Here is a 24,610-nt window from a genome sequence, read left to right as displayed (position 1 = left end):
TACAACTCTTTCCAATTGTAATTAATTTTTTTCTTTGTTGGTTGTGGGGCTTGAACTTGGAACCTGGGTGCCATCCCTGAGCTCTTTTGCTCAAGACTAATGCTCTACCACTTTGAGCCACAGTGCCTCCTGGTTTTTTGGTGGTTAATTGGAGATAAGAATCTCATGGACTTTCCTGCCTGGGCTGACTTTGAACTGTGATCCTGGATCTCAGCCTCCTAAGTAGTTAGGATTATAGGCATGAGCCACCAGTGCCCAGCTGTTCCAGATTTTATGTATGACCAAATTGAGGGGCAGTGAAGGTAAATAACCTGCCCAATGTCACACGCATGGTTAAGATTTGATCTCTAAATTCTACCTTAACTGCTTTAATACACTTGTACCTTTGGTACGTTTTTGATGTTTTCTTGTATCATAGTTACTTATATGTTGTGACTATCCCTTTCCTGTAGGTAGTACCCATGTCTAGTTCATGCCTGAAGTAGACACTTCATAAATGCTTGTTGTGGATGGGATTCTCTATTGTGTTTTCTCTCTTCCAGGAAGCCTTCTCAGCCTCCCAGCTCTGCTTCCTCTGCTTCCTTGATCTGATGTCTCTGGCTACATCATTTACTCCTCTCCTTCCTCTCTTCCTAGCCCCTCAGCTGGAGTTGAAGTCCTGTGACAGATGGGGAGAACCCTAGGCCAGGGCCACACTAGAGGCAGGACAGTGAGTAGTTAGAAGCATGTGCTGCAGCACATCTGGCTTCATTCACTCCAAGTGCTCCAATCACACAGAGGGGCAAGTGACAACTTTTGCATTCCTGTTTCCTCATCTTTTAAATACAAATAATAACATTCACCTGACAGGGACTAAATATTGACTGTAAAGCAATGTTTACTCAAGGGTACTGGCTCCCATAATGCTCAATAAGGCAAGGCAGACTCTTTTCCCCCATCCTAATCTCTGGTGAGCATTCCAGATTGTCCTGAGAGGATGGGCTGCCCCTGAGCCTCTGGCTGCTTGGAAACCCCAAAGCTGGTCGAGCATTTCTGAGGCTTACCCCCTGCTGCTGCCGCTGGAGCACTGCCAGTTCCTGCTGGTACACAGTGGAGGCAAATGGGTACACTGTGGGCAGCTGGGCTTCGGGGCACATCAGCTCCTTCACAGTGTCAGCAGCCACTCCCCTCTGGATGGCTCTGTTGATCCGAAGCACAGCCTGGAGCACTGCAGGGGAGGAGATCAAGAGACTGCATAGGCTGGGCATTCTGTGCCCTCTCTCCTAGCCATTTAGGTCCTGTGAGAGGAGATGGCTTTGTAAATGCTTGAGAAAGCCATTCTGCTTGATTCATAATGAATCTCTAAATGTTCAAGAGAAAAAGGGACTGGATCGCTTTAAGAAGAGGCTCTGTAAGCAGCAATTTGTCAAGCCTAGAAGTTGAGTAGCTCAGCATGTAACTCACAGTAGCTGTCATGGCAGCGGTGAATTCCTAAGGTGGTGAGACCAAGATTGACAGGTGGCTATGGAGTATAACTGAGATGAGGTGAGTCAAGGGGCTCTAGGGACCAAGCCTTGGTGACAGCACAGCAGAATAAGAAACCAGCTTCCGGCTAAGAAGGGCTACAGTGTATTGGTGTAGTTTGAGCTTACAAACTCTAGGGCTTATAAAATGCCCAGCAGATGTGGACACTGTCTTCAAGGAGCATTCAATCTACTGGGGAGTATGGCATAGCTGTCAATGCCATTTTAGAAATGCTTTCACTCCCCCAGGTAAGATGCAATGGCAGTACAGGGGAGGAGGGATTCTAGCTGGGAGTGAGTAGACTTCACAGAAGAGAAGCCTCTGATACAGCTCTGGAGCTGCTTTCACCTGCTCCTGACAGGTAAAAATATGGGAGAAATGTAATCTAGGCCCCAGAGGGCCTGGTGTTGGGAAAGGCTGGGGATAGACAGGAAGAGCAGATTGTTTGGTTTAGTTGAGTTGGGTGGAATATGAAAGAAACAGATGAGGGAGAACTCAGGAAAAGTCTCTTTTGCCAGACCAAGAAGATAGGAAGGTAGGGTAAATAATGGAAGAATCCAGGAAGATCCAAAGATGTTCAACAAGGGGCTCATGCCTGAAATCCTAGCTACTCAGGAAGCTGAGATCTGAGAATCCAGGTTCAAAGCCAGCCCAGACAGGAAAGTCCATGAAACTCTTATCTCCAATTAACCACTAGAAAATCAGAAGTAGCACTGTGGCTCAAAGTGGTAGAGTGCTAGCCTTGGGCAAAAGGAGCTCAGGGATAATGCCCAGGTCCTGAGTTCAAGACCCATGACTGACTGACAAAAAAAAAAAAGTTCAGGGAGATAAGATCAGATCTATGCTTGAGCAATTATTCTGGCAACTACCACCAAGAACAAAGTGATCAGATAAGGTAGGCAGCTAGCCAGGAGGAGCCTAGGGGCTACTATGAGCTGGCGTCCGAAGGCTGTTAGACAAAAGTAAATGGTTATTGAGCTACCTCAAATCTGACTGTGAGTCAAGACTGTGTAAAGCAACTGTAACAGGTTTGCTGTTCACAAGGTGATGCAGTCTGACTGAGCACTCTACTTTTCTCCATCCTTTCTGGACAGAACAACCTCTTGGAGAGAGATAATGAATTCTTTATTTTTTCTTTTTTTTGGTTGGTCTGGGGGCTTGAACTTTGGGCCTGGGTGCTGTCCCTCAGCTCTTCAGCTCAAGGCTAGCACTCTACCACTTGAGCCACAGCGTCACTTCTGGTTTTCTGGTGGTTAATTGGAGATAAGAGAAGGGGAAACAAAGGAGGAGGCTACAATGCTTGATAAGAAATGTACTCATTATCTTGTCCATGTAATTGTTTTCTTTTCTTTTTCTTTTTTTGGGTCCGGTCGTGAGGCCTGAACTCTGGACTTGGGCGCTGTCCCTCAGCTCTTCAGCTCAAGGCTAGCGCTCTACCACTTGAGCCATAGCACCAGTTCCAGCTTTTTTCTTTTTGCTTATGTGGTGCTGAGGAATCGAACCCAGGGCCTCATGCATGCAAGGCAAGCACTCTACCACTGAGCCACCTTCCCAGCCCTTGTCCATGTAATTGTAACCCCTCTGTACAGTATTTTCACAATAAAAAAAATAAAAATAAAAATAAATAAATAAATTTAACACCAAAAAAAAAAAAAAAGAGTCTCATTGACTTTCCTGCCTGTGCTGGCTTTAAACCATAATCCTCAGATCTCAGCCTCCTGAGTAGTTAGGGTTACAGGTGTGAGACACCAGCACTCAGTTTTAATTCAGTCTTCAATACATGATTGTATTTGGGTATGTTTTTAAGGGGAATTGAGTTATTAGAATGAGATTCACTCTTTTCTTTTTTGTTTTGGTCAGTCGTGGGGCTTGAACTATGGGCCTGTGTGCTGTCCCTCAGCTCTTCAGCTTAAGGCTAGCGCTCTACCAGTTGAGCTACAGCGCCACTTCCAGTTTTCTGGTGGTTTATTGGAGATAAGTTTCACGAACTTTTCTGCCCGGGCTGGCTTTGAACTGTGATCCTCAGATCTCAGCCTCCTGAAAAGCTAGGATTACAGGCGTGAGCCACCGGCACTCGGCTGAGATTCACTCTTATCTAGGAAATCACCACACTTCAAAATCCCCCCACCAAAACTGTGCAGGTTGAAACTAAAAATTATAGATGAACTACCAAAAAGGAAGCTGCCTGCTCAGGGGTCCAGTCCTGTGTAATACTGACAGGTCCTCATCTCTAAGGCCTTAATGAACTTATCTGTAGTGTCCTTCCAGAGAGCCTGGAAGAGGGGAGAAGTCTTTGCCAGGCTGAGAAACTGGTCAACAGTTGGCCTTGCTCAACATAGAAGCCAGCCAAGAAGTGATGCTCTTATAGGGCAGTAAGACATTTTCAGCTTAGAGATTACTTACTGGCTTGTTCTTGATCACCCTTCTTGTTGGCAGCAGCCACACCAGCCTGGACCTCCTCTTTTTCCAGAAGCTCCACCAGGCCCAGTTCCTAAAAGAGGGAAGAGATACAGAAGGGAATCCTCAAGAACTGGAGGTGTGGCTCAAGTCAACCAGTGCTTGCTTAGCAAGCATGAGGCCCCAGATTCAAACCCCATACAACCAAGAACAAAAAAAGAGAATCCTCTCAGCCTTGCTGCTAACATGAGCTCCAGGTCCACTCAGTCACCCACCCTCAATTCTGCCCTCTGCCTTTAGGCCTGGCCCACTCATCCTTTTTAACTCATCTTTAACTTTCTTATAAGTATCATCTAAAATAATGATGTAGATAATACAAGTATGAATAGTATTAGAAAGAAAGCCAAAGCACTAAAGATAAAATTTCTAATTGAGACACCCAACTCAACAAGGAAGCATATTATTGCCAGGACTGCCCCTGGTTCTCTCTTAGTCTGAGGGACTCAAAGGGCAGAGCTGAACAGTTTGGTCTACTAAGCTTTTGGGTAATTTAACCGTTTATATATGGAGTCAGCACTTGCTGAATACAAAGGACAGACAGTAGTGATGCCCAAGTAAGAGGCTCTTTCCCATCCTACAGTCAGACAGAGGAGATGTCAGGTAAGAGACAGACTGACCTGTGCTTTCTGCTCTCTGTCTGAGCTCAGCTGTTCCAGATACCAGTCAGCAAAGTCTCTCCTTACCCCTCGGAGGGCCAAAGCAGAATCTTGAAGAGCCTCAAGCAAGGCCTCAGGGCTCTGTCTTTCCAGAGCATCATCAACAACTTCCAGAGCTCCACAGACTGAAGAAGACCAAGACTCAGTGAGGAACAGTGTAGAAAGTCCACCTCTCCTCAGCCCAGTCATAGTAATCTGACCTTCTTCTTGTTTGTTCAGAATCACCCCTATCCTTGCCCCCGTGGTTCCTGGGTCCATATAGTCCAGCCCAAACTTTCTCCTTTTTCTCGGTTGGTCATGGGGCTTGAACTCTGGGCCTAAGTGCTTTCCCTCAGCTTTTCAGCTCAAGGCGAGCACTCTACCACTTAAACCACAGAGCCACTTCTGGTTTTCTGGTGGCTTACTGGAGATAAGAGTTTCACAAACTTTTCTGCCCAGGCTGGCTTAGAACCGCAATCCTCAGATCTCAGTAGCTAGGATTACAGCGCCCCGCTTTCTTCTTTTTTTTTTTTTTTTGTGAAGTCTTTATACATAGAGCCTAGGTGCTGTCCCTGAGCTTTTTTTGTTCAAGGTTAGCTCTCTACCACTGGTGCCACAACTCTACTTCCAGCTTTTTAGTGGTTAAATGAAGCTAAGAGTCTTACAGACTTTCGTGCCTGGGCTGATTTTGAACCCCAATCATTAGATTTCAGCCTCCTGAGTAGCTAGGATCACAAGCATGAGCCACTGGCACCTGGCAAAATTCTTTTTTAAAATTTTTTTTGCCAGTCCTGGGGCTTGAACTCAGGGCTTGGGCACTGTCCCTGAGCTTCTTTTTGCTCAAGGCTAGCATTCTACCACTTGAGCCACAAGGCCACTTCCAGCTTTTTCTGTTTATGTAGTACTGAGAAATCAAACCCAGGGCTTCATGCATACATTCTAAGCCACATTAAGCCACATTCCCACCCCCTGGCCAAATTCTTTGTTTTAGCCTTCATAGCCTTTCTATCTCTCCATCTTAGACCATGAGGACATCCTAACCTTAACAGGGTACAGTGTCCTCTTCTTGTGTGCTGGGGGTTGAACCCAGGGCCTTTTGTATATTAGGTAAATACTTTACCACTTGTTTTCTCCTAGCTCCTTTTTCCCCCCCTTATATAGGGTCTTCTCCATCAGCTTCCCAAATATTGAGATATATACTATCTACCATGCATTGATATACTGCCTTCTAAAACAATTTTTTGTCAATACTGGGGTTTGAATTCAAGGCTTTATACTTACTAGGCAGGTGTGCTACCACTTGAACCATGTCCCCCAGACACACTTCTTTTTTTGAAGGACCCCAGTTCAATTGCCCCCCACCTCCCGCCCCTGGCCCCCAGCACCAAAAGTTGAAAGGCATTCCCTTTTTGCCTCCATCCTTTTCATGGGCCTCCATATAAACAGAAGCCTCTCTGGCAAGTACCATTCTCTACCAATGGCCAGACAGCAAAACATTTATTCCTTAGACTTGCATCTTTCCTTGAAGCAAGAGCTGGCCTAAAAGAGGTCATAAGTCTTCCATTTAAAGCCATCTTCAGCTGGGCGCCGGTGGCTCATGCCTGTAATCCTAGCTACTCAGGAGGCTGAGATCTGAGGATTGCGGTTCAAAGCCAGCCCAAGTAGGAAAGTCCATGGGATTCTTTTTTAATTGTGAAAATACCGTAGTACAGAGAGGTTACAATTACATGGGCAAGATAACGAGTACCTTTCTTATCAAGCATTGTTGCCTCCTCCTTTGTTTCCCCTTCCCATCCCTTCTCATACCCACATCCCCACCGTCCCCCTACGTGGGATTCTTTTTTTTTTTTGGGGGGGGGGGGGGGCCCGGTCGTGGGGCCTGGGCGCTGTCCCTCAGCTCTTCAGCTCAAGGCTAGCGCTCTACCACTTGAGCCACAGCACCACTTCCGGTTTTTTTCTTTTTGCTTATGTGGTGCTGAGGAATTGAACCCAGGGCCTCAGGCATGCAAGGCAAGCGCTCTACCACTGAGCCACCTTCCCAGCCCCCCTACGTGGGAGTCTTATCTCCAATTAACCACCAGAAAACTGCAAATGGTGCTGTGGCTTAAGAGGAAGAGTGCTTGCCTTGAGCTGAAGAACTCAGAAAGAGTGCCCAGGCCCAGAGTTCAAGCCCCATAATGGGGGCGTGGTGGGGGGTGGGGAGTGGAGAGGGTGTGATTGTCAAACCTCTCAGGTTAGAGAGTATTCTGAGAGTACCTCAACCCCTTTTGCCTATATCTTACCATTGACATGGTTGATGTTGCCCTGGATTTCAGCCTGGGTTAGGTAGTAGTCATAGATGTCCTGACCTTCTCTGTCATCCTGCAGAAACTATATTAAGAGGGGAATCTGGGAAAACCAATGTAATTATTTTCTATTCTTCCCTACTCATTTCTTCTTCTAGGGGAACTTTTCCAAGACCAAAGGTCAGTCTACTTAGGACTGAAGAAATTATGGTAAACTTGTGGTATTGACACAATTAAGCCATACTAACCTTTAGAATTTATAATCTCATCCTATTCCACTCTCCAGAGCTCTATCAAGTCTCCCTGAAGCCAGGTGCTAGTGGCTCATGCCTATAATCCTAGCTACTGAGGAGGCTGATATCTGAGCATCACTGTTCAAAGACAGACTTTTGTCTAATGACTGTTATCTCCACTAAACTACCAAAAAATCCAGAAGGAGAGCTGAGGCTCAAGTGGTAGAGCCCTAGTCTAAAGCAAAAAGCAAGCCAGGGACAGAACCTAGGCCCTGAGTTCAAGCCCCAGGACAGACACAAGGACACAAGGACACACACACACACACACCTCCCTAAAGATATCCCTCTTGAACTTCTTTAGCTGTCTCTTCTGAATTCATATTTTTTTCTCAAGTTCCTTTCCTACTTCTCTAAAATCACTGACAAGCTACAGTTTTGCTAAGAAGCACCTTTGGAATTTAAGACAAAATGAACAGAAATTTTGGATTCACTTGAGACTTCCTTTTTTTGGGGGGGGGTCCGGTCGTGGGGCCTGAACTCTGGGCCTGGGCGCTGTCCCTCAGCTCTTCAGCTCAAGGCTAGCGCTCTACCACTTGAGCCACAGCGCCACTTCCGGCTTTTTTCATTTTGCTTATGTGGTGCTGAGGAATCGAACCCAGGGCCTCATTCATACAAGGCAAGCGCTCTACCACTGAGCCACCTTCCCAGCCCCGAGACTTTCTAACTATGCAATTTTTCCACCCCATCATCCCTAGCCTCTTCCTTACGTGGTTCCTGGCATTGGCAGCTTTCTCCATCTTGGCCAGGGCCAGCAGCTCCTGGTAGATGGCTGCTAGAGGTTCCCGAAGATTCCCCAGAAGAGCACTGGGATTCTTTAAGGCAGCCAGGGTGTCCTCAACCACCCCTCGCTCCACTGCCTCATTGATGGCAAGGACAGCTGCATGGACTGGGGGAGGGGGGAATGGAAACAAGGTCAAAAGGCCAGAAAGACCCCAGACCAGAGCAAAAGCAGTAGCAGACCACTCTGATACAATCATCTCCATTTGTATTCTCAGAGAAAGGCAACCTGACTATCTTGCCTATAAATATTACTGGCCAGAGCCCAGACCCTACCTGTAGCCTCTTCCCCTGAGAGCTCATTGGCCAGGATGCCCCCGATCTTGCTGAAGGCAGGCAGCTGGAGGCCATACTTAGCCAGTTCAGAGGCCATGTTGCTGAGTTCCTCAGCTGCAATGATACCACAGGTGATTTTCATCAGGCCCAGAAATCTCAAGACTCTGTTCAGACTGGTAGATGAAAAAGAAATTGTGCTTACCTGTGAATTTCACTTTTCCATATAGATCATGGATCTGAGGGGCCAATCCCAGCCGGAAGAGGAAGAGACTGAGAAAGAATAGAGAGTTGGGTGTCACTGGCATCTACTCACTTCAACACTCTTGACCATAGGAGGTTTGTAGGAAAGATTACAGGGAGCCCAAGATGAAGACCACTCAGCCCTTGTTCTCAATCCACATAAAGAAATTTTAATGTCTATCAGCCTGAGTCAAGAGCTACAAACAGGAAATGGATCCTGTGGGAGGCCTGTGGGTTTGGGAAGGCTTCACAGAGAACACACTGCAGTAGAAAGAACACAGCAATGGGCTGGAAATGTGGTGTAGTGGTAGAGTGCTTGCCTAGCATGCATGAAGCCCTGTGTTCAATTCCTCAGTACCACATAAACAGAAAAAGCTGGAAGTGACACTGTGGCTCAAGTGGTACAGTGCTAGCCTTGGGCAAAAAAGCTCAGGGACAGTGCCTAGGCCCTGAGTTCAAGCCCCAGGACTGGCCAAAAAAAAAACAAAACACAGCAAGCAGACAACTTTCTAAGCCCAGGGATGGAGGTACAAATTGACATAGGAAGTGAAGACAGGAAGAGATGACAAACCAGTATGTCAGGAATTGGTCAGTCACTGTCACTGATTTAGCTGCTGATGGCCAGCCTTCCCTATTTACAATAAGAGGTTCTCATGGGATGTTGAGGAGTCCTATTCTGATTCCTTTATACCCCAGTCACAAGCTGAAGACCTTATCCTGCCTGCCCTTTCCATTTACCTACAGGGGTAAAACCTAAACACATCCATGTAACCTAAACCCACACTATCCTAAGAAGTGCTTATTGTGGACTACCCTCTCTCCTTCCTGCTGTCATTGTTGCTGTTGATGATTAGTTATATTCACCTAGAGGAAGCTGGATGACAAAAGTTTGGCATAACTCACCTGAGAGCATGAATGCAGTAGATCACCCGGGGCATGTTCTTCTTGTCATAGATGTCTGTGGTTTCTGGGAAGAAGGTCTAGAGAGGAAAACAGCCTGTTATTGCGACTGGGGACTTTTAAAGAGTCCTAGGTATAGAAAAGGCTGAGCAATATATCATTTCCAACTCGAGTCATATACTCCCGTTGCCTGGGCCTTCTAAGTCAATCTCTCCCATCAATTCCAGTGTAAAAAAGCCAGTGAGGACACATACTAAAACAAGACTCAACCACAGTCACATGTGCCCTGGATTAACTGAACATGAGATGAGGCTACAGAGGCTATTGAATGAAAGCCACATGCTCCAGGAAAAACAAGCCCTGGTCACTTACAGTGACAGTGAGCCTGTGCTCCTTACCTGAGACTCTTGTCAGAAGGGTAAGTAGTTGGCCATGCTTCCATGGAGGGACCAGTGAGGTATGTGTTACCAAGGACCACAAAGGCATCAGGTATGACACCCCTATCTCCAAGTCAGAGGTTTCTCGGACCCATGGAGGAGACTCCTCTAAGAACTGAGTCACCCTAGGCATGTCACCTAGCAACTGTCATCAGGCCTAACTTCATACACCATAGAATCCTATCATGTCTTAATTTGTCTAGTTATTTACAAGGGGAATTTATCCGATCATCTGACTCTGCTGCTAACCTTTTGAGATAGACAGCAGGAATTACTACCCCATCTCACAGATGAGAACAAATTGGGATCCATAGAGGGAAAGGACATGCATCATGTATCCAGTTGGGGTCTTGGTCTTCAGCCTCCATCTTAAAGTCTACCACCTAAGGAAATGGTATGTCCTTATTTCACTCTGAAATTCTGTGAAAAGATGGCTGGCTGTTGTGAGCCCCATCTCCTATATTACATAGTATCTCACTGCATAATGGTGGTGATGCCACTCAGCTTGAGGGACCTTGACCTTCTTTTATCCACAGAGAAGTAGAGGCAAAAACCAAGTAAGCTGATTCAAAGACACACAGCTCCAAGTAGCTGCAGTTTAGAAGACACATGGGGTAAAGGGTTCAGGAAGACAGAGAATGTTGGGGGGGGTGGGAGGGTTTGTTACCGAAGGCAGACCGATGTGGGCAATTGCAGACAGCCAAAAGTTGATGTTGTCTGTGTGACGGAAATGCAAACCAGTTGCCTGAAAGGGAAGAAAAGAGAGAAGAATCTATTGCCACAGTTCTCAATGCTCTCTATGGGCAAGGCCCAGATCATAACTAAGCATTCAAGAAGGGTGGGTAGAGACAGAGGACCCCAGCCCGTGGATTTCCTACTCCTACAGGATAGAAACCACCAAGAATGAATGGGCTCGCCAGGCGCCAGTGGCTCATGCCTGTAATCCTAGCTACTCAGGAGGCTGAGATCTGAGGATCGCGGTTCAAAGCCAGCCCAGGCAGGAAGCTCCGTGAGACTCTTATCTCCAATAAACCACTAGAAAACCAGAAGTGGTGCTGTAGCTCAAGCAGTAGAGCACTCGCCTTGAGCTGAAGAGTGCAGGGACAGCGCCCAAGCCCAGAGTTCAAGCCCCACAACCACCACCACCAACAACAAAAGAATGAATAGGCTAGCTGGACATTGGAAGGAAAACACAGGATAAGGCTATTAGTGTAGTAAGGCTCCTAGAAAGGCAAAATCCAAGTTGGAATAGGAGGAAAGGAGAGTTGGGAGAGCAAGAGCAGAGAAGGGGCATATGACAGAAAGACCCTTCAGGGTGAACACCCAAAATCTACAGGCAGTTCACATCTCAGGGCCATCTTAAAGCCTATCTAGCAAATGCCCCTTGCTACTGAGGATAGTGCACACCCACCTTATTGGAAGATACAAATTAGTACCTCTGGTCCCAGAGTGATGATTAATAGCACCCACTTTCATCCTTAGAAGTGTCCAAGTTTGAACAATAAATGCTATGGTTATGGTACCCTCACAGCTGCGAGAAGGGGTCGCTTGAGAGGAAGAAAGTAAAAGATGAAGTACTCTACACTCACCTGGTACCTCAGCTGCTCTGCATCATAGATCTTCTTCAAGGGGACCACAGAGGGTGCAAAACAGTGGCCCAGCTTAGCCAGCAGCACTCCATTTCGGAGGCTCTCCTCCAACTCTACAGGGGAAGGAAGCTCCTCCTTCAGGCAGGCCTCCATCCAGCTGTGGGCACAAACACTGTGTCACTCATTTTGGCAGGACCTGTCTCCCCCTCCCCATTCCACTCCACCATCAATTCTTTTATCTTCATCCTTCTTCCCAAGCTACTCCAAATACCTGGACTGATCAACCTTCAGCTCCATAAACCCAAGAAGAACTTTCCTAAGGGACACTGTCCATCTTCAGGGAGGGATACATAGACTACTACATAATAGAATCTCTCAATCTGCCTGGCCGCCTATCTGACTGCTGAACCAAACTGACTCTGATACTTCCCTCAGTCTGTCTGCATTGTTCTCTAAGAACTGGGGTACAAAAAAAAAAAAAAACCCTTGTCTGAGCCAGGTGCTGGTGGCTCTCACCTATAATCCTATTCAGGAGACTGATACCTAAGGATTGTGATTCAAAGCCAGTCCAGGCAAGAAAGTCCATGAAACTCTTATCTCCAATCAACCACCAGAAAATGAGAAGTGGAGCTGTGGCTCAAAGTGGTAAAGCACTAGCTAGTCTTGAGCAAAAGAGCTCAGGGACAGCACCCAGGTCCTAAGTTCAAGCCCCTTAACCAGCAAAAAAAAAAAAAAAAATTCCATATCTGCTACAATGATGTTCATGATTTACCAGTCAGCTTCGACGAGGAAGAGAATGGTAGGGATCTCATGGACTGATGGAATGGGAAAACATGAAGGGATAAAAGTCAGAGCTCTTTGAACCAGAAGGCCCACTTTCCATGTCCCTCAATTAACCTATAAGACTCAGTTATATAATCGGCAAAATGGCGGGGGGGGGGGGGGGGGGGGGGGGGGGGATGGGGGGTAGATGGGAAGAGATAGGAAGAGGAAACAAAGGAGGAGGCAACAATGCTTGATAAGAAATGTACTCATTACTTTGCCCATGTAATTGTAACCCCTCCGTACGGTATTTTCACAAAAAAAAAAAAAAAAAAAAAATTGGCAAAATGAGGACAATGTCTGCTTCAGTGGGCAGTTGCCAGAGTCAATGAGCTAAGGATTGTGAAAATACTTCAACTTTTTTTTTTTTGGGGGGGGGGGGGGGGTTGGTCCTGGGGCCTGAACTCTGGGCCTGGGCACTGTCCCTCAGCTGTTCAGCTCAAGGCTAGTGCTCTACCATTTGAGCCACAGCGCCACTTCTGTCCTTTTCTGCTTATGTGGTGCTGAGGAATCGAACCCAGGGCCTCATGCATGCAAGGCAAGCACTCTACCACTAAGCTACCTTCCCAGCCCCTACTTCAACTTTTATTAAGCCAGGCACTGGTGGCCTGTAATCCTAGCCACACAGGATCATGGCATGAAGCCAGCATGGCAGGGAAGTCTATGAAACTCTTATCCTCAATTAACTACCGAAAAGCCTGAAATAGAAGTGGGTCTCTAGTGGTAGCTAAACTTGAACAAAAACTAAAGGATAGCGCTTAGGCCCTAAGTAAACCCTAGTAAAGGTAAATAAATAAATAAATAAATGCTGGTGGGTTTATAAAGGCAAAAATAAGGGCTCCTCAAATGGAATCTTCCAGAATTTCCTACAAGGAAGTATCTGTTTCTAAAGAGAGCCAGGCACACGTATGTCTCACCATTCCTGCCACAGATAACTGATTTTCCGTCTGCTCCATCTTGCCTGTTTCTGAGAAAACATTAGAACTATTTTTTTTTTGTCAGTGTTTTTTTTTTTTTTTTTGTCAGGCTTGCTCTCAGGGACTGGGAGCTGTCCCTGACCACTTTTGTTCAAGGCTAACACTCTACACTTTGAGCCACAGTGCCATTTCCAGTTTCCTGGTTGTTAATTGGAGATAAGAGTCTTGTAGACTTCCCTGTCCCAGATGGCTTTGAACCGCAATCTTTAGATCTCAGCCTCTTGAGTAGCTAGAATTACAGGAGTGAGCCACCAACAACTGGCTAAAAAGAATATTGGTTACAAGGAAATAATTCAGTATTTATCCTATCTTTTCTGGACAAACTAAATTTCAGGATTACTAGATGGCCCTAACATGACAAAGAAAAGTTCATTTTCTAGAAAAAAAATTCAGTTAATTAGTAAAGAAGAAATTAAACGTAGTCAATAATGAAGAAAAATTAGAAAATAGGCCCTGAATTCAATTCCCCAGCACCACCAAAAAAATTTAGTCACTTTACATCCCCAATAAAGCAATAGGTTCTCATGAGGACCAACAAGGGATGAAGTCATTAGGTGAAAGGTTTAATGGAGAGCTTCATAACAGAGACCAACTTATCACCTGAACTCCCAGATCAGAGTTAACATCACTAGAAGTGGGACAAACAGACACTGTATTCTTCCTATGAGAGGTGATGTGAAACATACCATCACCCAGGAAGTGGTCTTGTCAAAACTGTTGAACCTGAATCTAATTAACTCTTTAAAGCCAACATCCACTTATAGGAAATACAGGGTCTAGAGGAAACAAGTTGAATGACACAAGGAAGCAAATAAAGTCAGAATGTAGAATGTTTTGCAGGAAAAGTGATCTAGTTTTTTAAACAAGTCAATGACATAAAAAAAAAAAAATCTAAAAAGGAGAGATGAGATGCCTAGATTAAAGATGACCAAAACAAAGTGGCGCTGTGGCTCCAGTGGTAGAGTGCTAGCCTTGAGCTGAAGAGCTGAGGGACAGCGCCCAGGCCCAGAGTTCAGGCCCCACAACGGAAAAAAAAAAAAAAAAAAAGATGACCAAAAGCCAGGCGATGGTGGCTCATGCCTGTAATCCTAGCTACTAAGGAGGCTGAGATCTGAGGATCACAGTTCAAAGCCAGCCCAGGCAGGAAAGTCCATGAGTCTCTTATCTCCACCAGAAAACCCAAAGTGGCCCTGTGGCTCAAGTGGTAGAGTAGCGCTATCCTTGAGCTGAAGTTCAAGCCTCACGACTGACAAAAAAAAAAAAAAGATGATCAGAGACAAGTGTATGTCAATTCTCTTTTTTCTTTTTCTTTACTTTTTTTGTTTTTGTTGTTGGTCATGGGACTTGAACTCAGGGCCTGGGAGCGGTCTCTGAGCTTATGCAATCAAGGTTAGTGCTCTACCATCTCAAGCCACAGCACTACTTCCTGTTTCCTGGTGTTTGACGAGGTAAGAATCTCATGAACTTTCCTGTCAGGGCAGGCTCTGAACTATGATCCTCAGATCTCAGCCTCCTGAGTAGATAGGATTACAGGTATGAGCCACCAGTGCCCAGTCAGATTTTCTTTTTAGACACTCAGAAGCATTTGAAAATGGCCTGGATACTAATTATCCAGGGATTTACAGATAACTTAATTGGGAATTGTATCAGGACCCTGGTTATATAAACAAATACCCATACATTTTAGAGATATGGACTGAAGGTTGCAGGGAGATAAAAAGATGTAATGTTTGGGGTTTGCTTTACAAAACAAGATGCTATTTCAACTCACCCTTCCCCTTGTCCCATTGCATGTGCTTTGGGAGAAGGCACCTGGGATAGGAGAGATGGGAAAGGTAGACTAGAAAGAAGCCAGCTTTCTGGACTCTGCTTACCGCTTGGCTTCCTCTAGCCGACACAGGTACTGATAGGCGACATTCTGCCGCCTCTGCACATCCATCTCCTCAGCTGTGAGGCGTTCATCTGAGGAAGGAAATGAGATGGTCAAGAGGGAGCATTAGGGCTAGGAAGGTGGCTCAGTGGTAGAGCACTTGCCTTGCATGCTCGAGGCCCTGGGTTCGATTCCTCAGCACCACATAAGAAAAAAGCCGGAAGTGGCGTGCTAGCCTTGAGCTGAAGAGCTGAGGGACAGCACCCAGGCCCAGAGTTCAGGCCCCACGACAGGACCCAAAAAAAAAAAAAAAAAAGAAGGGAGCATTAGACAAGAGTCTCAGCACTGAAGCTACTTTTTAACAGCTTTCCCTAGGCAGGGGGAACTGGTTTCTACCAGAAGCATGGGGGCAGGGGGGCTCGGGGAGATGGGAAGGGATGGGAAGGGGAAACAAAGGAAGAAGCAACAAAGCTTGATAAGAAATATACTCATTGCCTTGCTCATTTGACTGTAACCCCTCTGTATGGTATTTTCACAATAAAAAGAAAAAGAAAAAAAGAAACCAGAAGCACTTTCCATAGGTTCCTACTATTTTTCCCAGGTCACCCATTATCAGGGGCCTCCTGCACTGAGGTATTCTAAATTCCTCTAAAGCCATATTTTTTTGTTTCTTTTTTCTTTTTTGAGGGGGGGGGTCCGGTTGTGGGGCCTGAACTCTGGGCCTGGGCACTGTCCCTCAGCTCTTCAGCTCAAGGCTAGCGCTCTACCACTTGAGCCACAGCACCACTTCCGGCTTTTTTCTTTTTGCTTACGTGGAGCTGAGGAATCGAACCCAGGGCCTCATGCATGCAAGGCAAGCACTCTACCACTGAGCCACCTTCCCAGCCCTGAAGCCATGTTTTTGTCCTCTTCTTTCTTCCCAAGTCTACTCTTGCACTTTTCTCAGTGCTGCCTAGCAGGAGCACTGTCCTTGGCAGGAAGCACGGCTCTTTTTATCTTATCCTTCATTTTGTGCCGACTTCTAAATGTTGTGATTTCTCGTGCAACAGCCATTCATTCAGCCATCCATTCCATACTTTTTTTTTTCTGCTCCAGGGGCTTGATTCAGGGGCTGGGCGCTGTCCCTGAGCCTCTTTTTGCTCAAGGCTACCACTTGAGCCACAGCTCTACTTCTGTTTTTTCTGAATACTTTATTGAAGATAAGAATCTCAGGGACTTTCCAGTCTGGGCTGTCTTTGAACCACAACCCTAGATCTCAGCCTCCTGAATAGCTAGGATTACAGACATAAGTCACCAGCGCCTGGATCTGTGAGACTTATAGCTCCATTAAACTACTCAGAAAAAGTCAGAAATGCTTCGGTGGCTCCGGTGTAGAGCGTTAGCCTAGAGCAAAAAACCTCAGGGACAGTACCTACGCCCATAGTTCAAGCCCCTTGGCTGACAAATAAAAATAAAATGCAAACAACAAACAAGATGGCCTCCAAACTCAAAAACAGATAATCCTGCCAAGATGGCAGACACTATGAAGTAGGCAGCTGCAGAAGACATCGTTACTTTTTCATTTTTTTTGCCCGTCCTGGGGCTTGAACTCAGGGCTAGGCACTGTCCCTGAGCTTTTTTTGCCCAAGGCTAGCACTCTACCACTTGAGCCACAGTACCACTTCCAGCTTTTTCTGTCTATGTGGTTCTGAGGAATCAAACCCAGGGCTTCAGGCTTGCTAGTCAAGTACTCTACCACTGAACCATATTCCAAGCCCTCAACATTACTTTTTAATATGTTTTTTATTGTAAAACTACTGAACAGAGGGGTTACAGTTACATGAGTAAGGTAATGAGTACATTTCCTGTAGAGCATTGTTACCTCCTTTGTTTTTCCCCTACCATCCCATCCCTCCCCTCAACATTACTTTTGAAGATCAACAGAAGATAAACAAATTTGCGTGGAATAGGATTAGAATCACAGAGGTAAAGGAAGAAATAGAAGTTAAAAAAAAAAAAAAAACAACACAGCTCCAACATTTAGAAGATGGCCTGTGACATCAAGCTTGCAGATGATGACTGCTTAATGATATACTTCAAATTGTAGGTGTTTTCATTGTAGCCATTCTCAAGAGGAAACTCAAGAAATGTTAGAAGAAGCAAAGAAAAACTTGCAAGAAGAAACTGACACCTTAGAATCCAGAGTGAAGTCAATTCAGCAGGTGTTAGCAGATTTGAAAGTTGAGTTATATGTGAAATTTGGCAGCAATGTAAACGTGGAAGCTGTTGAAACATTTTATACTTTTAAAATATATTTAACAAAACAAATAGTGTTTTAAATGATAAGTTCCTTTCTTCAAACAATACTGAAAACTTTTTTTTTTTGTTTTGTTTTGGTGTTGTTCCAAGATCTTGAACTTGTTGCCTGTGTGCTGTTCCTTAGCCTTTTTGCTCAAAGCTAGCTCTCTACCACTTGAGTCCACTTCTGGCTTTTTTGGTAGTTAATTGGAGATAAGAGTCTCATGGGCTGGCTTTGAACAGTGATCTTCAGATCTCAGTCTCCTGAGTAGGAATACAGGAGTAAGTCACAGGCACTAGCAAAACCTTTTTGTGAAATTTTCATTTCATTAATGGAACTTGGTGGGGGAATAGAGTCCCCTTAAATGAGACTCTGCCTTAGCCAAAGTTTCTTTTTATGTTTCTACCTTCTTATTTCCCTCATCTCTCTATACTCCTTAGGAAGAAACAATACAAAATGAAAACACACAGGTGAGGAGAAAGCTACACACCCATCAGGAAAGAGACCTTGCAGAGATTCTATCTTTGACTCAACACTTAATGTCATTCACACTTTTATTTTCCTTATATTGCATATCCTGCAATATGACTTGGGGGAGGGCAAGGCTTATTTGAATTGGCAGTTATGAAAGTTAACACACACACATACACATTTCCAAGTAAAGATTTGAAAGTGCTGGCCAACCACAGGAAAACCATCAGTTCCTCTGAGGGGGTGTACTAGGAACAAGTGTTGGTTGTTAAGCAAGGAAAATAGACCAGTAAACGAGTGACATCACCTCAGAGTTATGAACTCTGAGGACTGAGAGGGATGGGCGGGGTTTTGTACACAACACCAGAGTCTCAAAAAAACGGTTACAAAATAATAGTCTTCCTGCCCTAACGTTGGAACTAGCTTCCTTCAAGAGGTGGAGAGCCAAGGACTTTGCTCTTTGAATCCTAATGGAAAATAAGGGGGAAGAGTGAAGGAAGGAGCAGGTTCTGCTTTTCATTCAAAGATCAGAGAACATTTTCTGCCCTCCCGACCTGTCAACTCCAGCCTATTTCTCTAAAGCAGGGTTTTTGAAAGACTTAGCTGTATTAGGTAAGCGCAATAGAGCTTATAAATGCAGAATGGGTTCCAATCCAAACCTACTGGAGCTGGAGCTCCAGGATAAGGCTCAGGGTCTGCATTTTAAACAAGCTGCGCAGGTAATTTAGGTTCTGTTAAATGTGAGGGACGTTGTCCCATAGCGGCATCTCAAAGTCAGGAGTTCTCCAGGTTCCGTTAGGGGTCCTGTCATAGTGAGCTCTAGGCATGGAATCGTGCCCATCAGAAGCTGCTGAATTTTAAGGGGCCATCTAGACCACCTACATTCTCCCGACCCTGGAAACCCAGAATTTGGGAATAACGGAAAACGCGCCCTGAAAGCCTTGAAACGAAGCACGGCAATCAAGCCCACGATTCTTTGGCCCGAGGGCACCAGGACTGGTGGTCCCACTCCACCTCCCGGCTTAGCAGCCCCCGACCAGACCTTTCCCGCAATAACCAGCCCCCACCAGCCGCAACCCTGCTGAACGCTCCTCGGACCCCTCTAGCACTTACAGGCCACCCGGGCCGAGCCAGCTCCTCTCCCCTCCATGTTCCTTCTTCTTCCAGGTTTGAATCTCCCGCCACTGGGCCACCGCCCCTTACTGGGATGAGACATTTCCGGTCTGCATCGCGGGGGCTTCTGGGCTTTGTAGTTCGCGGGCGCGGTGGCGGGCAGCCCAGGTGGGAAGAAGTAGGCTTTCTGTTTGACTTGTTCCTAAATCGTGATTTTTGTTGTTGTTTTGTTGTTGTTTTGTTTTTTTCCCAAATAGTCATTGCCTTGCGCTTGCCTGCCATTTCCCCCCTCTTCTTCCCATTAACCTGCCCTATTCCCATAGTATTCCTGGGTCTCTAATTTGTGCGCCTACTTGGTATTGCTCATTGAACTAGATGATGGATGCAGGGATAGATAAGCACAGAGGAGTTTGCTGTTATGGTAAAAAGGATTGATATATAGTCACAAAATTCTAGGTTAGTGATGCACAGAGGGAAAGGATTATAGCAATGAAGGATGGGAAGGCTTCTTAGTGGAGCTGGCAGATAATCTAGATTGAGAAGTGAAAGAGAATTTACCAGAAGAAGAACAGGCATTCCAGCTGGTAGAAACAGTATCTGCAAGTGCAAGGAGGTGAAATTAAACTCATTTCAGTGTGGAGAGAACAAAGCTCAGATACTGAGAGGCAGAAAGGTAGTCTAGAGGCCAGGCTCAGTCCCATAGCACCTTGGGCACTGTGCTAAGGCATTAAGATGGGGTCTGATGAGCAATCACCAGAGAAGCAACTCTGAACTGTGGGCCTGGGCACTGTCCCTGAGCTCTTCAGCTCAAAGCTAGCACTTTACCACTTGAGCCACAGAGACACTTCAAGTTTTCTGGTGGTTAATTGGAGATAAGAGTCTCACAGACTTTCCTGCTCCGGCTGTCTTTGAAGTGTAATCCTCAGATCTCAGCCTCCTGAGTAGCTAGGATTACAGGCGTGAGCCACTGCATCCGGGGAGAACAACTCTTTAGACTTAGGTCAAAGGCATGTTTATGTTTTAGAAAGATACCTCTTGTAGTAGAGTTTGGAGCAGGATGAGGCTAGGGACAAAGTCCAACTGATAGGCTATTGAAGTCTCGCTGAGAACACATATTCATGTTCCAAACTAATTTGTTGTTGTTGTTCTTGGGCTTGAACTCTGGGCCTGGGCACTGTCCCTGCGCTCTTCAGCTCAAGGTGAGCCCCTCTACTGCTTGAGCCAAAGTGCCACTTCCAGTTTTCTGGTAGTTTATTGGAGATAAGAGTCTCACTGAAGCCAGGTCCCGGTGGCTCATACCTGTAATCCTAGCTACTCAGGAGGCTGAGATCTGAGGATCACGGTTCAAAGCCAGCCCGAGCAGGAAAGTCCGTGAGACTCATCTCCAATAAACCATCTGAAAACTGGAAGTGGTGCTGTGGCTAAAGTGGTAGAGCACTCGCCTTGAGTTGAAGAGCTGAGGGATAGCACCCAAGCCCAGAGTTCAAGCCCCACGACCGACAAAAAAAAAAAAAAGTCTCTTTGACTTTCCTGCCCTGGCTGGCTTTTAACCATGATCCTCAGATCTCAGCCTCCTAAGTAGCTAGGATTACAGGCATGAGCCGCCGGTGCCCAGCTCCGAACTAATTTTTTTAAATAATTATACCAACAACTCTGTTGGAACAAAATACATTCGCCAGTTTCAGGGTCTGAACTCAGGGCCTCATATTTTTGCTCAGCTTTACTTGCTCACAGCTGGCATCTCCAGCCTGTGTATCCGCTGGTTACTTGGAGATGGAGTCTCATAGACTTTAATGCCTGGGTTGGCTTTGAACTGTGATCCTTTAGGTGTCAGTCTCCTGCATAGCTAGATTACAGGCATGAACCACCAGTGCCCAGCAACCCCTCTCAGGTCTTGCCATTCTATAGCTCCCCAATTTGGACAATACCCTGGGGAAAAGGAGAGGGAAGTCCCAAAGTGACTCACATTGTTTCCATCACCAAGTACAATAGGCACTTGCGACAGAAACTGGGTAGAGTTGTATTTCTTGTATAATCAGAGTTATGTATCAACACACATCAGTGGGTACCAAGTATCTACAATATAGTAGATACTGTATTTTTACCATCATTTATGATGAACCATCTTATTTAATCCTCAAAATACAGATGAGAGCCGAGTGCTGGTTGCTAATGCCTGTAATTCTAGGTACTCAGAAAGCTGAGACCTGGAGGATCATGGTTTGAAGAAAGCTGGGTAGAAAAGTTTGAGAGACTTCATCTTCAAAATTAACCAACAAAAAAACCTGAACTGGAGGCATGGCTCAACTAGTAGAGTGACAGCTAACCAAGCAAGATACTAACAAACCTTGGTAGGCAAAAAAGAAAAAGAAATAAAATACAAGTGGAGCCAGCTGCTAATAGCTCACACCTGTAATCCTAGCTATTCAGTAGACTGAGGTCTGAGGATCATGGAAAGTTCAAGAGACTCTTACCTCCAATTCATCACAAAAAGCTATAAGTACAGCTGTGGCTCAAATAGAAGAATGCAAAAAAGTTCAGGTATAATCCCCGGGTCCTGATTTCAAGGCCCAGAATTGGCACATATACACCTGTGCACAAACACAAAAATAAGTGGAAAAATTGAGGTTTTAGAAGGTCATACAGTCCTATGCTAGAGGTTCACATTTGTAATCCTAGCTACTCAGGAGGGTGAGAACTTGAAGATCAAGAGTCCAAGCTTGTTAGGGCAGAAAAGTATATGGAACATCATTTCCAATTAACTAGCAAAAAGTTAGCTAGAGGTGTGGCTGAAGGGGTAGAGTGCTAGCTATGAGCAAGCAAGCTGAACCAGAGTGCTTAAGGCCCTGAGTTCAAGCTCCAGCACAGGGGGAAAAACGTTGCATAGTTAATAACTGACAGAGACAAGATTTAAACAGAATAGTTCCACTCCAAGCTTAAGTTCATCACCACTGCCACCTCCAACAGCATAGCCATGAAATTGCAGAAAAGAGGTTGTATGGAGAGATTTCAAAGGTAGAATCATTAGACTAAATGCTAAAAGAATTGTCTCTAGCTTAGTAGATCACTGTAGATAACGGAAATTTTCACTCGGACAAGCCTATATGTATGCATTTTATTGGCTTATCAGTGTGGATAAAATGTTCTTAGAAGCTGGGAGCTGGTGGCTCATGCTTGTAATCCTAGGTACTTAGGAGGCTGAGATCTGAGGATCACAGTTCAAAGCCAGCCCAGGCAAGACCGTCTATGAGACTCTTATCTTCAATTAACTACCAGAAAACTGGAAGTGGCACTGTGGCTCAAGTAGTAGAGTGCTAGCCTTGAGCTGAAGAGCTGAAGGACAGCGCCCAGGCCCTAGAGTTCAAGCCCCACAACTGACCAAAGAACAAAATGTTCTTGTAAGAGGGGCTGGAAAAGTAGCTCAGTGGTAGAGTGCTTGCCTTGCATGCAAGAGGCCCTGGGTTCGATTCCTCAGCACCATATAAGCAGAAAAAGCTAGAAGTGGTGCTGTGGCTCAAGTGGTACAGCGCTAGCCTTTAGCTGAAGAGCTGAGGGACAGCTCCCAGGCCCAGAGTTCAAGCCCCACAACTGACAAAAAAAGAAGAATATATAAAAGGAGAGAAAATAGCAAAGGGTAGAGTGTTGGGGAACACTAGCATTTAGGAGGTAGGCAAAGGACTCAGAAAAGGAGATGGAGCCAGGTACCAGTGACTCACACCTGTAATCCAGCTACTCAAGAGGCTGAGATCTGAAGATTGTGGTTCGAAGCCAACCCAAGCAAGAAAGTCTGTAAAACTCTTAATTTCCAATAAACCATCCAAAAGTGAAAGTGAAAATGTGGCCCAAGTGATAGAGTACCAGTCTTGATTAAAAAAAAAAAAAAGATGGGGGACAAGGAATGTTACTTGAGCAAAAGAAGCTCAGGGACAGTACCCAGCCCTGAGTTCAAGCCCCAGGACTGGCAAAAATAGATGGATGGATAGATAGATAGATATAAAAACAAGAAAGAAAAAGAAAAAAAGTAATTGACAGAAACAGATCAAGCCATAGTGGATGAAGGAAACCAAATAAAAAGAGGAAAAGAGGAACTTGCAAGAATGTTTTGAGCTGGGGATCAAACAAGTAAACAATCCAGAAGTGATCACTGGATCATTGGGAGGTCACTGGAATGTTGGTGAGAGAAGATTTTAGTCCCTACCCTCTCCCTACATCATCCTCTTCCTTAAGGGAAGTATGCTGAGTGAAGGATTGATTGAACTTTGTATTTGGCCCTGATCAGGCTGTGATAGCATTCTAGAGGCCCTGACTATAGACAGTATCAGCAGGCAGCTAGAGAGACTGCCTGGGGCATGGGTACCTAAATGGTACCCAGGGCTGGGAAGGTGGCTCAGTGGTAGATTGCTTGCCTTGTATGCATGAAGCCCTGGGTTCGATTCCTCAGCACCACATAAGCAGAAAAACCCGGAAGTGGCACTGTGGCTCAAGTAGAGCACTCGCCTTGAGCTGAAAAACTGAGGGACAGCGCCCAGGCCCAGAGTTCAGGCCCCACAACCAACCAAAAAAAAAAAAAAACACCCCTAAATGGTACCCTTGCAACCTCCCTGAACATTGCAGGCTCTTGGCAAAGTCTGCTGAGCAAATACTGGTAAGCCCAACTACTTCCTTATAGTTTGTTCCTGGCATAGGCCTCTCTACTTAAAAGAAGCCTTTATCTAAGCAAATGAGGACACTTGCTTTCTGATGCAGGCCACCCTTGTTGAGTTGGGTCATTAGGTCCTTGTGGTCCTGGGGCCTACTATCCTCTCATTAAGCAGACCTGGAGGTTATAGATCAGTGGAGCTAGGAAATGGAGCCCAGGGATGGGGAGGATCTTCTGATGTTCAAGCCTTTTATGATCATCACCCTTTTACCTTGTTTCCAAATGTGAAACTGTCACACAGAGCACAGTATGGAAGAATGTGAGTGCATATATGAAAAGGTCTACTTCCGAGATAGCCAAAGCCCATTTAAACAATCAATCAGCCAGGTATTGGTTGGTGGCTCATGCCTTTAAGCCTGTCTACTCAGGAGGCTGAGATCTGAGGATTGAAACTCAAAGCCAGTCTGGACAGAAAAGTCCAAAAGACTCCATCTCCAATTAACCAGCAAAAATGCTGGTCTGAAGATGTGGCTCAAACAGTAAAAGTGCCAGCCTATGAGTGAAAAAGCCAAATGGGAGTGAAGATCCTGAATTCAAACCTTAGTACTGGTACAGCCCCTCCCCCCCACCAAAAAAAAAACCAAACCCAACGAATTATCAATCACTTTGTACTGGTAGGATCTCTAGGATAATCAGAACACTTGTGTTTTCATTCCACCTACATAGTAGGGCTCTGTGTTCTTGAGCAAGCCATACCAGCTCTTTGAGCTGCCGTCATTTTATCAAATGAAGGAATGGGATTGATGTTTTGTGTGTGTGTGTGTGTGTATACATTGTTCATCCTGGGGTTTGAACTCAGGGCCTGGAGCCCAGCTGGGAGTGATGATCCTAGCCTGTGATGCTTTGATTTATTACTTGAAGTAGAAGCTTGAGCTGCCATGTCTGCAGGGGTCAGAGGCAAAACAGGGCAGAAAGAGAAATAGAACTCAGGTGTCTGTGTGTTTAGCTAGGATAGGCCACTTACACTATCACTCAAAGGATACCCTGA

The 24,610-nt window shown here is 45.5% G+C and overlaps 1 protein-coding gene and 1 pseudogene across 1 annotated transcript in view; one reads left to right on the top strand and one right to left on the bottom strand.

Moving 5' to 3' along the window:
- Positions 1-18,986, bottom strand: part of Iqgap3 (IQ motif containing GTPase activating protein 3) — a 52,839-nt gene extending 33,853 nt beyond the window's left edge. Inside the window, exons 1-12 of the mRNA XM_042682282.1 lie at positions 18,924-18,986; positions 15,066-15,153; positions 11,393-11,549; positions 10,471-10,548; positions 9,370-9,446; positions 8,429-8,496; positions 8,227-8,340; positions 7,881-8,059; positions 6,878-6,965; positions 4,578-4,741; positions 3,907-3,994; positions 1,044-1,207 (exon numbers count right to left, since the gene is read on the bottom strand). Of these exons, the coding sequence (XP_042538216.1) occupies positions 1,044-1,207; positions 3,907-3,994; positions 4,578-4,741; positions 6,878-6,965; positions 7,881-8,059; positions 8,227-8,340; positions 8,429-8,496; positions 9,370-9,446; positions 10,471-10,548; positions 11,393-11,549; positions 15,066-15,153; positions 18,924-18,960 (1,302 nt within the window). The 5' untranslated portion in view covers positions 18,961-18,986. The remainder of the gene's footprint in view (positions 1-1,043; positions 1,208-3,906; positions 3,995-4,577; positions 4,742-6,877; positions 6,966-7,880; positions 8,060-8,226; positions 8,341-8,428; positions 8,497-9,369; positions 9,447-10,470; positions 10,549-11,392; positions 11,550-15,065; positions 15,154-18,923) is intronic.
- LOC122109181 lies at positions 17,075-18,895 on the top strand (annotated as a pseudogene).
- Positions 18,987-24,610: the final 5,624 nt, after the last annotated feature.

Source organism: Dipodomys spectabilis, unplaced genomic scaffold (assembly GCF_019054845.1).
Source record: "Dipodomys spectabilis isolate Male_0828 unplaced genomic scaffold, ASM1905484v1 ptg000069l, whole genome shotgun sequence".
Lineage (NCBI taxonomy): Eukaryota > Metazoa > Chordata > Mammalia > Rodentia > Heteromyidae > Dipodomys > Dipodomys spectabilis.
This window is presented reverse-complemented; position numbering and strand designations above follow the sequence as displayed.